The sequence below is a fragment of the Onychostoma macrolepis genome, chromosome 04 (assembly GCF_012432095.1).
Source record: "Onychostoma macrolepis isolate SWU-2019 chromosome 04, ASM1243209v1, whole genome shotgun sequence".
In the NCBI taxonomy this organism is placed as follows: domain Eukaryota; kingdom Metazoa; phylum Chordata; class Actinopteri; order Cypriniformes; family Cyprinidae; genus Onychostoma; species Onychostoma macrolepis.
In genome coordinates this window covers 33,283,697-33,300,368 of record NC_081158.1, presented here as the reverse complement: position 1 = coordinate 33,300,368, position 16,672 = coordinate 33,283,697, and the positions used below count along the sequence as shown (strand labels likewise).

The 16,672-nt window shown below is 35.0% G+C and overlaps 1 protein-coding gene across 3 annotated transcripts in view; it reads right to left on the bottom strand.

The window, feature by feature from the left end:
- Positions 1-16,672, bottom strand: part of slco1c1 (solute carrier organic anion transporter family, member 1C1) — a 36,135-nt gene that overhangs the window by 12,406 nt on the left and 7,057 nt on the right. For all 3 annotated transcript variants that reach the window (XM_058772080.1, XM_058772083.1, XM_058772081.1), the window contains exons 3-10: positions 11,947-12,088; positions 8,560-8,692; positions 7,298-7,416; positions 6,214-6,360; positions 5,907-6,005; positions 3,290-3,535; positions 1,906-2,070; positions 1,305-1,500 (exon numbers count right to left, since the gene is read on the bottom strand). In XM_058772080.1, the coding sequence (XP_058628063.1) occupies positions 1,305-1,500; positions 1,906-2,070; positions 3,290-3,535; positions 5,907-6,005; positions 6,214-6,360; positions 7,298-7,416; positions 8,560-8,692; positions 11,947-12,088 (1,247 nt within the window). The remainder of the gene's footprint in view (positions 1-1,304; positions 1,501-1,905; positions 2,071-3,289; positions 3,536-5,906; positions 6,006-6,213; positions 6,361-7,297; positions 7,417-8,559; positions 8,693-11,946; positions 12,089-16,672) is intronic.

Sequence of the window (16,672 nt, the reverse complement as noted above, 5' to 3'; positions counted from 1 at the left end):
AGATTGTCACTGGCTCATCCAGCTCTTATCATTTTGCAAATGAAGCACATCACATAATTCATACCTTTGTGTCATACAGGTCAGTAAAAAGGTCAATGCTGACTTCCATCAGGAGTAAAAGTAATTTTGATGAAGTTGATTTTATGGATCTCTCTTGGATTGAGAATCATACATTTGGATGAATTAACAGTAAATTTATCGGTTTAATTTATTCAGTAATTCATCATTCTTATGATGCGTTCAAAACTTGGCATAAAAAGCAATTACATTTGTGTGCAATTTTCCCCCTCTTTCTTTCTATGGTGGAATGCATTACAGGGTTATTATATAGTTAGCTAAAACTAAAAACTAAATCATTACCAAAACTAAAACAACATTTTGTTACTTAACGCATAAATGGTAAAAAAAATATATATTTTTATGTTTTAATAATGCATTAACTGACATGAACTAACAATAAACAATGTATTTTTTCAGCATTTATTAATCTTTGTTGATGTTAGTTAAAAATGTTCATGTTAGTTCACAGTGCATTAACTAATTTTAACAGATCTTAAAAAATTTATTAATAAATGCTGATCCTAACATTAAAAAAAGATTAATATATGCAGTGAAAGTTTTATTCATTGTTAGTTCATGTCAACTAATGTAGTTAAAAAAAAACTTAAACTTATTTTATTTCTGCTACTTGCCAAGGCAACACTTCTCATTTCCATTTTGATGTACTAAAAGAAACAAACTTTATAGAAAGACCTAATAAAAATGACAAAAACAAAACAGAATTACTAAAACTTCAATAAACATTAAACAAAAATTGAAAAACAAACACAATCTATTAATTAAAACTATAATAATATCTCAATGGTACTAATATAACACTGGGGGCACTGCATTGATTGTGGTAAACACATATTATTTTTTTCCAGCCTTAATAGATTTTTCTATGAACTTCACAGGCATAAAATATAAAATTGTTGTAAATGAAAAATGCAATGCAAAAATATCCAACTTATGCACGATGATATAGTTGCATTTTATTATTTGCTTGATCTCAATAAGGCTGATTGCATAAACTACTTGGACTAGTCTTGGACAAGTCAGTCATTTTTTTTCACCAAGTAACTTTTTAAAAATGATTTTCCTAAAAATGTTGACTGGACTAATTGTAATCCATAAAGTAAGATCGATTACCTGTTGGTTAACTGTGAATTGGTCAGACCAGATTTTAAGACACAACATAATGACTGTTTTTATGCAACTGGCCCCAGATTTGAGCAGAAGCCAAACTGAAAGTCTCGTCCTACCCATTGTACGACCTGGTGATGCCGGCCACGCTGGCATTCTCACATCCCATGGCGAAGAAGAAAAGCGACAGGAAGTAGCCCAGGAGAGACGTTCCCAGCGCAAACTTGGCTGCTCCCATGATGCTCAGCTTGAACTTCTTCATGATCACACCCCCCGAGAACATTCCCAAGGCTACGGCTGGGATGTTGATCACTCCTGAAAAAACAGACGGCATCAGGAAAACCTGGATCAAAGCAGCAGCATCACAAATTTGAAACAAAGGCAAAGGCTCTTCTTGTGCTTGAAAGGTTAAGGGAGACAGAATGGGTCTATTTGTTTTCCCTCCGTCTGATTTTCAAACGCTAATGCCGTTTCCCGTTTCTCTGGTGTCTGCATACGTTGTGCTGATATTATTTTTGGATTTAGTTTTCTTTCATATGCAATAATCGGCCATATCATACTGTGATTTAACCGAGCTATAAAAACCTTTAGATTTGATATCAGAACCATAGATTGATATTTAACACGCATTAATAAGATACTATCAAAACATGTAGCTCTAAGGTCACAGCTGCACTGTGAACTGTAATATATCCGTGTGTTTAGAGGAAGATGACATACCCATTAAGAAGTTGGCTTTGGACGCTGACTGTCCGTAATGTTGCTCGATGTATTTTGGCTTGTATGTCACCATCCCGATCAAAGAGTTGAACTGGATGATGGTGACGCAGAGATACAAGAAGTAGACTGGGTTCCCCAAAAGGGATCTCAGCGTTGGCAAAAAGTCTGAAAAACATGAACACAAAATGTTTGTTTAAGAATGATGCAAATAGTCGCAGTTTGTTTGCCAATCGACAGCATACATGCTCCAATGAATCAACGTCATTGCATTAAATACAAAATAGCAAACAAATGACTCACAAACCTTCTAAGAACTAACTTGAATTTTAGTGGATGTATGAAATATTCAAATTCATAATTGTGTTCTAGTGATGTATAGATATGGCGTTTTCTAAACGCCACATTGTTCTCATTTAGAAAAGTAATTCTATTGTTTTGTCATTTGAAATTATGCAAGCAACACTTTTGACTGAAAAGCTTGCCAATGCTTTCTTTAACCCTGTAAAGCCTGATATGGAATATATATATATATATATATATATATATATATTTTTTTTAAATGGTTAAAGTGTTTATGGAACCTTTAGACAAAGTGAAAAAACAAAAGACAAAATGTGTTTTTTGATCCATCAGGCTTTTATGGCTCATATAGTCTGATATAGTGAGAATATGGAGGAAAAAACTGCTCAGTTTCATTCAAAGGCCCAAACTGAGCAAAAATGTGTGAATTGGTGCAGATTTATGGACAAAAAGTGATGAAATTCTGATCAATGAGATCTTTATAACAGCATAGCAGATACCATAAAATGCTATAAATATCAGTGGTCACTCTATATCTCCAATAATACATCTTAGTAAGATGAGATTGGAATGATCCAAACATATAATGCAATGCAATCCAATGATGATTGTGAAGATGTGAACAAACGCTCCTCAAAAGATCCTGATGATCTGATTTGAGACGCACTGATTTTTCTACAAAATGATTCAATCAAGAAAAGCCGAGCCGCTTCAGTCCAGTAAGTGTTTAAATTGAAATATTACTAAAGTTACTCTTACGTTTACTTCATAAAAACGTGAAGCACAAGCCGAAGGTGGACATTTGTACAATTATACTAAAATGACTTTTACTTGCTAAAAAAAAAAAAAGTATAGAAGGCATGCAGCAGATAGAGTACTACAGGTTTTTCAGCAGAAGTTAGATCATTTAGAGGCCTTAGAAATTTGCCTATCAAATATGATACAATTGGTTTGATATTTATGTTTTTGATAATTAATGCAATGACATTCCAGCACTTTATATGGGTCGTCAATGTCCAAATACGCAGTGCAGCCTTGTGATATTTTCGATGGTGAATTTTTCTGTGAATTCTAGGTGATTTACCTTTGGCCATTTCTAGGAAGTTGGTTGGCTCGTCTGCCTGGTACTTGTGCTCCAGCAGGGGCGAGTCTTTGATGAAGCTGGTCTGCTCTGGAGAATACTTGGCAAGCCGTCTCTCTGGCAGGGGCAAAGACTTGGGCAAGAACCAAAACGGCACCGCCGAGAGCAGGGTGATGAATCCTGCAATAAGGTATCCCAGCCACCAGGCGCCTACCCAGCGTGCATCTCCCGGGGTGATGCTAATGCTCTCTGTGAGAAGCACACACACATGCATATGTCAACAGTGAGAATACAGACGCTACGAGGCTCGCTGCAGCTTGTCACATGTTCTGAATATTTGGGCCAGGCAGACAGCTGAGGCAGACGCAGACTGTGATCCACAGACAGTCTTGGATGTCTCGCGCTGTCTCTGCACGCTCTCAGCTCATCATGTACGCTCAGACAGCCTCCATGTTGCCAGGAGATCGAAACCTTTGTAGCATTTCACATAAACACGGAATGGATCAATCAAACGCATTTTTTGCCACGTTTAATCCTGAAACGCAAAACGAGAGGTTCAGCGGAATGCTCATACTGCTTTTTTTCCCCATACAAAAAATGGTGAATTATGCATCAAAATTAAAAAAAAGCAGCATGAAAGTGCTCTATACGACCACTGCACTATATAATGCGAGTCACCTGATGTCGTACTGTATCTTTATGTGGAAAAGACTGAAATTTAATGGTCCAGCCACATCTGTAAACATGTCATGACTGGGTGGCAGAATGAAGTTTGATGTCAATGGATCAACCCAAATGTGAATTAGATTTTCAGAGCTTTTTAAAAAAATAAATAAATAAATACAAATTAAAAACTTCTTTGACATTCTGCCAAACAACCCATCTTGGTGTTTTACTGAAGCAAATAAAACAAAAAACACATAATAAAAACAACATGAGGGTGAGTAAATGTTCATTTTTCAACTTAATTTAAAAAAAAATCTTTTTTGGGGCATTTTAAACAGATTTTCTGCAGTAAAGTCATATCAATAATAATCACAAAATCTTTTTAAATTCTCTTATAAACTCACCATTTGTGGCTCAATTATTATTAGTACTCAATTATTAATAATGGTTCTTATTATCAATGTTAAAAACAGTTTTTGCTGCTTAATATTTTTGTGGAATTCTTTGATGAACAGAAATCAAAAGCATTTATTTGACATACAAAAGATTTCCATTTCAAATACATTTCTAAGATTATAAACATCTTTACTGTCACCTCTGATCAATGCATCCTTGCTGAATAAAACTATTAATTTCTTTCTTTTTTAAGCTTTCTTACCCCAATTTTTTGAATGGCAATTTACACAAAATATTAAACAGCAAAAACAATGTTTTCAATGTTTTTTAATAAATGTTTCTTGAGCAGAAAATCAGCATATCAGAATGATTTCTGAAGGGTCATGTGACACTGAAGACTGGAGTAATGATGCTGAAAATTCAGCTTTGAACACAGAAATAAATTAAAGTTTACAATATATTCACATAGAAAACAGCTATTTTAAATTGCAATAATATTTACCATTTTTTGACTCTATTTTTGATTAAAAAAAAAAAAAAACCCACAGCCTCCCTGAGCATAAGAGACCTCTTTCTAAAATGTATTCAAAAATCTTATTTATGCAATCTTTAGTATCATTAAATGTAGAAATCTCTATAGAAACAATATTCCTGCAAGGATTTATGCTTATGATGCAGATGTTGAAGTCTGGACTTTGTTTTATTGTCCATTAAATAAAATTAAAGCCAAAACATTTGATATTAAGGTATGTGATATAGTTTTTATTGGCTGAATATTTACTATACAATATCTCACAGTTTAACTATACTGCCAAATGTCTTGACTTCAGGGCGTAACGCTATATTATCCACGAAGAAACGGCCCGTGTCTCCAACACGCATTATTTCACATATATAAACTTTGCCAATGCCAAAAAACGTTCTGGAAGGAATCAGCTTCACAAATCACTGATTTCTGAACCTTCCAAATACACAGGCACATATCTAATATTAACATCATGCAATTTAAGCATATTACATGTTTCAGCCGATGCCCCCTTTAACCTCTCAGTCTCATTTCACAGGCACATCTCATCCAAAACAGCTGTTGGATAAATCGCAGCTTAACATTTATGACCCTTTACATCGTCCCGAGTCAAATAAAGAGCGCGCTCGGATGCCAAAAACGCACTCAGATCCAACATAAACAGCCTCCGCGGCTTTCAAACAAGAAACAACAAAGTTTCTTATTTCCTCCCGCTTTTGTTTGATATACAAACAGAATAAGACTAATATGAATAATCTGGATTTCCTCCAGATTTCCTCTTGATTTCACAGCGAATTACATCTTTAAAAACCTTTTAGGCGTTTGAGATTCACTAGTCCAGTCTAGATGAGCCAAAACCCATGAAAACAGAATAGAAGCATTTTCTATTATTTTTTGCTCTTTATATTTAAGAAAACCTTGACTTGTACATTTCCAGAGACGTACGGCACAATATTCAAGGCATTCAATTCATCCAGTTGCAAATTAACTCAATGACTCCTTTAGGAAATAGTGCATCACTGTTTCACTCACCCATGTTGACAAATCCAATATCCACGTATATCTTGGCACAGACGGACCCCAGCAGGTAGCCAAACACCGGGCCGATGACTGATATCGTCTGGACGCATCCTAATGCAGACGGCATGAATCAATTAGTCTGGGCTGTTTACCAAGAAAGACAATGCTCTCTAGGAAAAACAATTAATACCAGGAAGCCGTTAAAGGGCAAAACAGCCTGGGATTCTCTCTGAATGCATGGTAATCGATGAAGCAGCAAATGCATATCTGTCCTATATTCACTCCAATCGTATATGCATGAACAAACGTGTAGATGTACCGATGTAGAAGGCTGCGTTCTCCTCCAGAGCGTGATCATCGATGTATGAGATTCCCAAAGGCTGCACTGGGGTCTCGCCGATTCCTCGCAAGATATTCCCTAGGAAAACATAGATCCACATGGACAACCTGGACTCGTGTTCGCAACCTGAGAAAGAGGGAAGAGATGGTGAGAAGGGTTGAAAAAGACAGGCATTTCAAGGAACTGACACGACAATTATACCAAATAAAATGAGACCGGATAAACAAGCGAGGACAGATTATTGCACAGCCGTGCATCTTGGGAAAAAAATGGCCTAATATTAGCTAATTTGGTGATGCTGAATAAAAAAAATAAAAATAAATTTAAAAAACTCAAACTTCAATCGTGTATTTTTTTTTTTTTTAAATAAGAATGAGGATTTTTCTTATTATACAACAAAAGCACTCAAATGTCAAGTTCTGTGTTTTTTTAATGACAAAAAGTATTCAAAATGCATCATTTAACTTGTTGAAAAAATGTGTTGAAATACTAAATTCAATGTCAATGAACTTTACAAAATTCACTTTTCACACAAAGTCTACTTTTTCTGTCAGTATCTGTTGTAAAACACCCACAGATGTAGCAGAAAACATCAGGGTCGTGTTTGCGTTTTCTTCCGTCATTAATTCTAACCTTGAAATCAGGATTAGGCATCAAATAATGTCCTACATATGAAAATCAGCTGAGAATTGAACAAATAGTTATAACCTGGCTCAGAAGACGACAGAAATCATGTCTTTATGGCAGTTTTTCTGGTAATTAATTAAAGGATAATACAAGACTTCAAAAGCAATACAGAATACAAAAAGAATACAAAATGCACAGATTTTGTAAAAGTGTGTCATGCTCGAGCAAAACAGGCAGTATTTTTGGAACCAGCACTCCAAAATTAGTAAGAAACAAATATTGGATTTCATTCAGCAAATATGATGCATTAGCATAACATAAACAAGCAAGACTATATTAAATCATGTGAGGCCCAGCGTATGTTAGTCCCCCTCAGGTTTTAGAACTAGTTTAACCAGCAAGACTCCAATCTACCAAGCCGTAGTCGGTTCTGTACCTGAGCTCGGTCCTGCAGTAGTGCTGGGAGCTGTGGCCGGAACGCCAGAACTCACTGGACATGGAGAGAGGTTACTGCTCGAGTTCACTGACGATCGAATCGATGTTTCAAACTTGTAGCTGCATATAAAACATCAACAAGTCGGCAGCAGAAATCAGAAACCATGTCACATGACACAAAATACATATTTAGATCAGAATAAATAATGATTTTGAAAAAGATGCATCATTAATAATGATAATTACAAAATAGCTGATAATACAAATAGTATTTTTTATATTGTCAACAATAATAAGGACAGAAAAATATTGTAATAATTACAAATATTTTATATACACAGTGTATATATATATATATATAAAATTATATTATTTCATATAAAATTATTTATATATACACAATTAAAAAGAAAACATGCATCATAATGATTATATTAAATAATAAAAATATATATTATTTTGTAAACAATAATAAAGATGGGAAAGATTCATCATAATAATTAAAAAGTGTATATATATTCATTCTCAATAATAAAGATGCAAAAAATGCATGATAATGATAATTAAATAATAAAAAGTTTTAATAAAAATCTAATAATAATTCAAGTAATACTGTTGATTACAAGAAAAAATTATCCAGTCAAACTAATTTGTCTAAGGTGGATCAGCTGTACATTACAACCTACATCAGACACTGTGAAGCAAATCCACAGGTCAACTGAAAATAAATGACACATTGTGAACATGCCGCTGCCGTAAAAACAGGATGCAATATAGAATGCATCATTTCTATAAATAATGTACTTCAAAAACATGGCCTACATACAAAACATTAACATATAAAATACAGCATGTCAATCCATCACGGAAATTGCACTCGAGTCTCTCTAAACACATCCGAGCTGTCGTGCCTTCGAAGAGCGGCATGTAAAACTGAAAACCTGGCACACTTTCAAGGTTGATACTGCATGTCGATTTACAAGGATGAAGTCAAATTTGAATGAGCAGAGAGAGGTCATGCAAAATTCTGTTTGTTCTGTATATCAGCTAAAAATGTTTCCTTGATGCAGCAGCTTTACGATGCCAAGAAACACATCTGATAACGAAACGGCACACAGCGTCTGACCGCAGACACGCACTAAACATGACTCGATGGCATTCGTGGGCTTTAACTAGATTAAACTGGATCCATGTGACCCTTTAAAACAGCTCACCCTGCTGACATCACGCACATTTTCACTTACGGATGAAACTTTGGCTTACCGTCCGATTATAAAATGCGGCAAGGCAATTAGAAAAGTCCCAAGTGACATCAACAGGCAGCCGATGGCGATGATCTTCGGACGGTGAAGTTTGGCACCAAAGTAACTCACGAAGGCGATCACTAACAAGTTACCTAGAAGCAGAGAACGGGAAAAACGTTTTGGACAAACATTTAAAGATGTGGACACTGCAACTGAGCTGAACATGCTTCGTTAATTAAATTATTTCTCAGAAAATCCAAATAAAAAAAGCATGAACTTAAGTAAGTAAGCAACTAACCTTAAAGTGACAGTTCACCCAAAAATGAAAATTCTGTCGTCATCATCATCATGTTGTTCCAAACCTGTATGAGTTTCATGGAACACAAAAGAAGATATTTTGAAGAATGTTGGAGTTGACGGTAGCCATTGACTTCTATAGTATAGAATAAAATACTATGGAAGTCAGTGGCTACCGTCAGCTGTTTGGTTACCAACATTCTTCAGAATATCTTCTTTTGTGTTTAAGAGAAGAAACTCACACAGGTTTGGAACAACATGATGGTGTGTGAATGAAGACAAAATGTACAAATATCACTTTAATGCAAGCATATGAGGCTGATTACAAGGTCACTATATAGACCACAATCTTCACATATTTATGTTACTGTACAAAGGCTTTTAAGGACATTTTTAGCTTTAATCTATTACTGATATATTGATTATTTGGTCATTTTGAGATCATCTCTTAACAGAAGACGTGATCACACCTAAAGTTTAATAATCCACTGAAGGGTTGTATACATTATCAGTTTCCAAAAATGGATATTAAAAGGAAAAGTTCGCCCCCCCAAAAAATTAATTTGCTGAAAATTCAGTCACCCTCAGGTCACCCAAGATGTAGATGTTTCTGGTTGTTTAATCGGAACAGATTTGGAGGAATGTCGCATTCCATCACTTGTTCAGCAATAGATCCTCTGCAGTGAATGGGTGCCGTCAGAATGAGAGTCCAAACAGGTGATAAAAACATCACAAGTAATCCACACCACTCCTGTCCATCAGTTAACATCTTGTGAAACCAAAAGCTGCGTGTTTGTAAGAAACAAATCCATTATCCAATATTGCTTTCTCCAGTGAAAAAGTGGTCTTGTCTGTATCAGGAGAGAAATCTGCACAGATCAAGCTCCGTTTACAAGCCAAAACAGTTCTAAATAAATGTGAGAGTAGATTTCGATGTGAGAGACAACAGGAGATGGACTTTTTTCACTGGAGGAAGCGTTATGGGGATTATGGACTTGACCAGAAGTGACGGTTTGAAGTTAAAAAGGTCTTAATGGTTCACAAGATGTTAATTGCTGGAGTGGTGTGGATTATTGTGATGTTTTTATCAGCTGTTTGGACTCTCATTCTGACGGCACCCATTCACTGCAGAGGATCCATTGCTGAGCAAGTGATGCAATGCTACATTTCTCCAAATCTGATGAAGAAACAAACTCATCTATAAGTGAATTCTCAGCAAATGTTCCTTTAATAGGTGAACAAGTGTGAAATAAAAGCAATTTTGAGTGCATATTATTTGGTACTGGAGCTCATATTATCAGGCAATAAAACCCCATTATGATGACCCGTGAACGCACGTATCCTCTCCACAAACTCTCCGAACATGACGGTTCCCAACTGATTTCTACATGATTGACCTCTTTGTCTGTGAGGAACATTTATTGGCAGATTTATTTGGATTCTGAGTTTCACGGTTCCATGAACGGAGGTCTTTGTGAGGACGATTATAGCACAGTTCTGTTCAGGACATTTCACAGCTTTAATGGGAACAGGAATTCTCAGACATTTAGACCATGGCTCAGTTTGTGAGGAGGTCAATCTAACCAAAAAGAAACAACTCACCCAAACATTTACAAAACACGCACAATGACACACAGCAGCCTTTGTTCGGCTTGTTTCTAGCACTTCCAGATAATGGGGATGCAAGGCAGCGAGACAGTGATGCTAACTCTGACACATGATCTCTGCGAGGCTTCACGCCCTTTCCCGCTTCTATGGAAACACTGGTTGCTAGGGCCACGTGAGCGGCGGCTGCAGCAGTGCGAGCAGGGTTTAGCCTTGCTTTCACTACTCTAGATTATGATTTTACATGCACAAAGATGAATAAAGAGCTGAGTCACTTTTGAAGCTTGTTGGAATAAAACTTTTATTAAAACAATCTTTTTATGGCTGCTTTAAGGCATCCCTTGACAACATAAAAATTATATAATCCCTGCATACCTGAAAAGGTCAAAACATTAAGTGATTAAGATTTTGGGATACTCTTTATAATAATTAATAATAATATAATATAATATATGTTAATAGTAATATGTAACAAATTAATTATGCAATATTATTAAATAACAGATTAATATCAAAATTTTATTTTGTAAATATTATTTTTATATAAATGTGTAATTTTATTCAGCAAGAATGCATTGAATAGATTAATATTTATATTTTATTTATTTTGTAAATTTTAGATTTATTTTCTAAATATTTGTAATTTTATTCAGCAAGAATGAATTGAATAGATTATTTATTTATTTTCTAAATATGCATTTTCTAAATATTTGTAATTTTGTTCAGCAAGAAAGCAACAAATAGATCAATATTTATATTTTACTTTCTGTAAATATTATATTTACATTTATTATATTAATTTTATTCAGCAAAATGCATTGAATAGATTAATATTAATATTTTGTTTATTTTGTGAATATTGTATTTATATATATTTCCTAAATATTTCTATATTATAAATATTATAATATAAAATATTTAATTTTATTCCGCAAAAATGCATTAAATAGATTAATATATTTAATTTATTTAGTAAATGTTATATTTATATTTATTCTATAAATATTTGTACTTTATTCAGCAAGGATGCATTAAACGGACCAAAAGTGACAGTAAAGACATTTGTCATTTATAAAGATCTATTTCAAATAAATGCTGTTCTTTTGAGCTTTCTATGCATCAAAGAATCGAAGATTTCGACTGTGATGCAAACAAGTACCCTGGTAATACCATATTTTCTTTGGGACCACGCTATATATCAAAGTAAAGCCTTTCATTGCAATGTAATGATTTATGCATGTGTAAACGTAAAAATGCAATTTGCATGTGTGAAGACGAGCGCTTTACACTGCAGTTGTGACTTGTTTAACGCGTTTGCAGTTGTGTAACTGTCCGCTCTTTGGGACGACTGCACTGCAGACAATGACAGGCGTACATTGCAGCACACATGGCGCGTCTCAGTATTTTTTTGCAGATAGACGAGAGCCTTAGCAACTAGTTGGTGGAGGTGATGGGATCGAAACGCAGTGAAAGGTCTGCTGACGCATGAAGATCCGGTTCTTACCTATCTCAAAGCTGCCATCAATGACACCTATTAAGTAACTGGGGATGTCGAAGCGTCTTTCCAGCTGAGTTATTGTGCTTTTCATATAGCTCCCGGATAATGCCTTGGCGAAGTAGGCAAAGGACAAGGCCACGAGGAACATCTGTAACGAGACACAGAAAGAGAGAGGTTTTATTCAGCAGTGCATGCACAACTCGCACTCTCCTTCATTAACCTATTTTTGGACATGGAAGCAACTCTTCATTAATATGCATTTAAAATTGTAGGGGATAAGAGAACTGGAGTAGAGATGGAGAGATGGAGGGGGGATGCATTTCTCCAACTGCATTGCATTATGGGTAGTGGGGACAAAAAGCGGATTAGGGGAGCTTATGTCACGCTCTTGAGCGAAGCTACTGCATTCAACCACACTGACTTAAGCCTCCATATGAGCAAAACAACGACAAAAATGAGTCGCTGCTTTTGATGATGAAACACTTTTATCGTCTGTTGCTGGGGTTTCTGGGCCAAAATCATCAGCATTCGCCGAGGTTTCACCTCAGCACAGCGGTGCATCTTCACTCTTGTGGGGTTTCCCGCACATATGCACACTCCCTGCATCCAAATTAATAATCAACAGAAAGGTGGAGAAGAAGCAAAAAGAGAAGAGCCCAGGCCAGAAGAGACGAGACGAGAGGCCTTTGATGATCAAATCGTCAGCTATACAGTTGTCTTTCAACCCACACTTGAATTTTCCATGTGTACAAAGACAGGGGGAAAAAAAAAGAAGAGCTGAATCACTTTAACATCCGCTTTAACATACTTTACTTGTTGAGGCACATGACTAACTAACTAATTCAAAATCTATAACCACAATGACATATTACTTAATTAGTTAATAGTCATGTGCCTCAAAAAGTAAAGTCATAACATAATGATACTTTAGCAAATCATTAGCTAATGATTAATTAAAGCAGACAACTGGAAGTTTAAAGGCATGGCTTCGACCCAATGTGGTAATTAACATATGAATTTACTTCATTAGTTAATAAAATAAGTTATTAGGTAGTTAATATATTATGACGCATTTAACTGATAACAATTCATTGATAACTTAATCTTTGAATCATATCGAATGTTCATTAGTTGCTGATGCAGTAATCATTAATAAATGGTTTAGTTCATCATGAGTTATACATTAACTCGTGATTATCTGTGCATTAGTTAAGCATTATTTAATGCATATTTGTGCACCCGTATTGTAAAGTGTTACCAAAATTATAAATAATAATATTAATGATTATTTATAATACAACAAAATTGTAAATAATATACAATTATGTATTAATATTCTAATGATAACTTTAAAAATTCAGGGATGCTACGCTTATATATACATACAAACTGTCACTTTTGAACATTTTAATGCATATTTTCTGAATAAAACCATTACTTTCTATTAGGGCTGCAACTAACGATTATTTTAATAATCGATTAATCTGTCGATTATTTTTTCGATTAATCGATGAATCGGATTAAAAAAAAAAAACATTCATTTCCAACCCTTTATTCAAAAACAGAACTAAAATCTTTAGAAAGTGCACAAACATGTTGCTCCTTGAACATCCCTGAGCTGTTATAATAATAATAAAATAAAATAAAAATGGACTAACACAAAAAACATACACATGTATGCTTTACATCTGGGAGTGCAAAAATTAAATAATTTAACAACACTGCGTCGTTAGCGTTGGTATTGTATCAGACACCTGCACTTAACATTATATGAAAATCAAGCTCAAATGGAGTTAATAATGTTTTTGACCAGAGAATGACGGAGATGGAGTGTTTTGTCTGTCGTTAGAACGGCTGTAACTGTTATGCAGTGCATAAGTGCATTAAGTGCATTATGCTTTCATCAACTTTTACAGGTTATATAACTTTGATTGTAGCTATATGGGCGCTTAGTTTTTTCTTGTTGTTTAATACACTTGGCCAAAATCTCAAATTAAGCGCTTATGCACATAATGCACAGGATATTTAAAACGTATATAGACAGCAAATAACTAATTCTTCTCCACTCTTCAAACACACAAAAACATTATCCTTTACTGACATAGTGTTTGAGTAAAGAAAACGCTGTACTATTCAAACACCAATTATTTATTCACCCTTGCATTGCGAAAAAGCAGAGATCTCATCTTCAATCTGAACGGAGGCGGGTGAAGTTACGAGGTCTCGCTGAGAGCTCGATGATCCAATGGCGTTACGAAGTTTTACTGACAAGTTATTTTAATGCTTATAATTGGTTTACTATTTTTAAAACTCTCTGATTTAAAATAATAAAAACGAATTATAAGCGACTCAAGTTTGGATAATTTTTCACAGCACCTGACTGGGCTAGGGTATGGCAACTGCCATACTCTGCCATACGCAAACGCCGCCCCTGCTCCCACACCTTGGATGACTTGGGTCGCACGGATTTCTCTGCCTCCGCCATGTATCTTTCCTCTACCTCCGCTCGTTTTTTTTTTTTTTTTTTTTTTTTTACTTTTTTTTTTATTTATGAGGCGCCAAACTCTGCTAGCATCCGTGCGCGAGAGAGACCGAGTGTGTTCACTCCGCTCCGCGCTCAACTAAAGTTTTTTTTTTTTTAATAATCAAACGTCTCCGCGTCGCGCGACACAACGAATCGATTATGAAATTCGTTGCCAACGCTTTTAGTAATCGATTTTTATCGATTTAATCGATTCGTTGTTGCAGCCCTACTTTCTATTAAAACACACACATCCCAAATGGTTTCTGCAGAAATATGAAGTGGTACAACTGTTTTCAACACTGATATAATATAATATAATATAATATAATGTAATGTAATGTAATGTTTCTTGGGCAGCAAATCAGCATATTAGAATGATTTCTAAAGGATGATGTGACACTGAAGACTGGAGTAATGATGCTGAAAATTCAGCTTCACATCTCAGGAATAAATTACATTTGAAAATATATTCACATAGGAAACAGTTATTTTAAAATTGTAAAAGATTTCACAATTTTTACTGTATTTTTGATCAAATATATGCAGCCTGTGTATAAATAGACTTCAAAAACATTAACAAATCTTACCGACCCCAAACTTTTTCCATCACCTGTAGATGCTCAAAGCAAAAAAAAAAAAAAATCAACCCAGACAATCACAGCTTCAGTGAACTGACACGTTTGATTCATTTCAGTCCAAAGTAATCATTTGACAAATCTAAAGATGTCTTTTCTAACTTCTAAAATCGATCAATCAATTAGCCGAGGCTGTTCTTCTCACAAACGCTGTGCTCACAAAAGTGTTTACAGTCTGCGTCTTTCACTTAACCAAGTTATCGCAACTTTGTTCTGGGTCACGCAACCCTGCGTCATAATGGATTGTGTTCTTCGGCTGGGACTCGAGCACTCACATTTCTGAAAGATTTATGCTTACTTTAGGGGATAGCGCAGAGCATGCTGGGATTTGGGAGGTTTCTAACGCTGAGTGAAGAAAGCAGTATCTAAAGAACTAATGTCTTAAAGAAGGATAAAACAAAGAGAGGGAGTGTGTGAAGCACACTGGACGTTTCAGGCATGCCACGACGGGACGCTCGGAATAGAAACACAGCTGAAAGGTGAACGCTGACAATCACCTGTCCGCTGACGAATGGCAAACGAGCAGCACAGAATGTACAGTACTTGACAGAAGTTTGGAAACATTATAGTTTTGAAAGGTTTTTAATCTTCTCTGCTCACCAAGGCTGCAGTAGTGAGCTCAAAAACACAGTAAAAACAGAAATATTATTACAATTTAAAATAACTGTTTTCAATGTGAATATGTGAGTGTTCAGCATCATTACTCCAGTCTTCAGTGTCACACGATCCTTCAGAAATCATTCTAATATGCTGATTTGCTGCTCAGGAAACACTTTCTATTCTATTCTACTCTAAAAAAATGTTGAAAGCAGTTGTGTCGTTTCATATCTGAATGAATGATGCATTTATATAGTGCTTATATTTATGCAGAAACCATGATATACTACCATTCAAATGTTTGGGATGTGTGTGTTTTAATAGAAATTAATGCTTTTATTCAGCAAATATGCATTAAATTTATCAAAAGTATAGTAAAAACGTTCATAAATATTAGAAATATTCTATTTCAAATAAATTCTGTTCTTTTGAACTTTCTATTCATCAAAGAATCCTGAAAAAAAGTCCATGTCAAACTTTTTTTTTCCATGTCTGGATATCAAAAAAAAATTTTTTAATTCCCTTGATATTTCCCGTTTTATTTATTTATGTATTTTTTTTTCCATGGCTGTAGTGACTTACAGAGATCAGATAAAACTTCTTAAAGCCCTTTCTTTAGACCAAGCAATACCATAATTCATAAATATTTGGTGTTGGTAAGGATCATAAATTAACTGTAACTAAATGAACTAATCCCCAGAGCTTTGAATGTGGTCCAAGTTGTTGTTGTTTTTTGCTGGATGTGACAAAATGTCTTATTTTTGTGTTATTGGGAGAAAAACTTGTAGAGCTATAACACCACTGGAAACACTAATCAGCTTTACCAAAAGAGTCTCTATGAGTGCAATTACAATACCTTCATTCATCAGATTAGCCTGTGCTCCTGAAGCATGCAGATCATTTCTAAAATCAGACCTTGGGCTAAAGCAAAGAATTTGGAAATCAGAACAGGCCTCCGTAAAGGTTTATTGGAGGA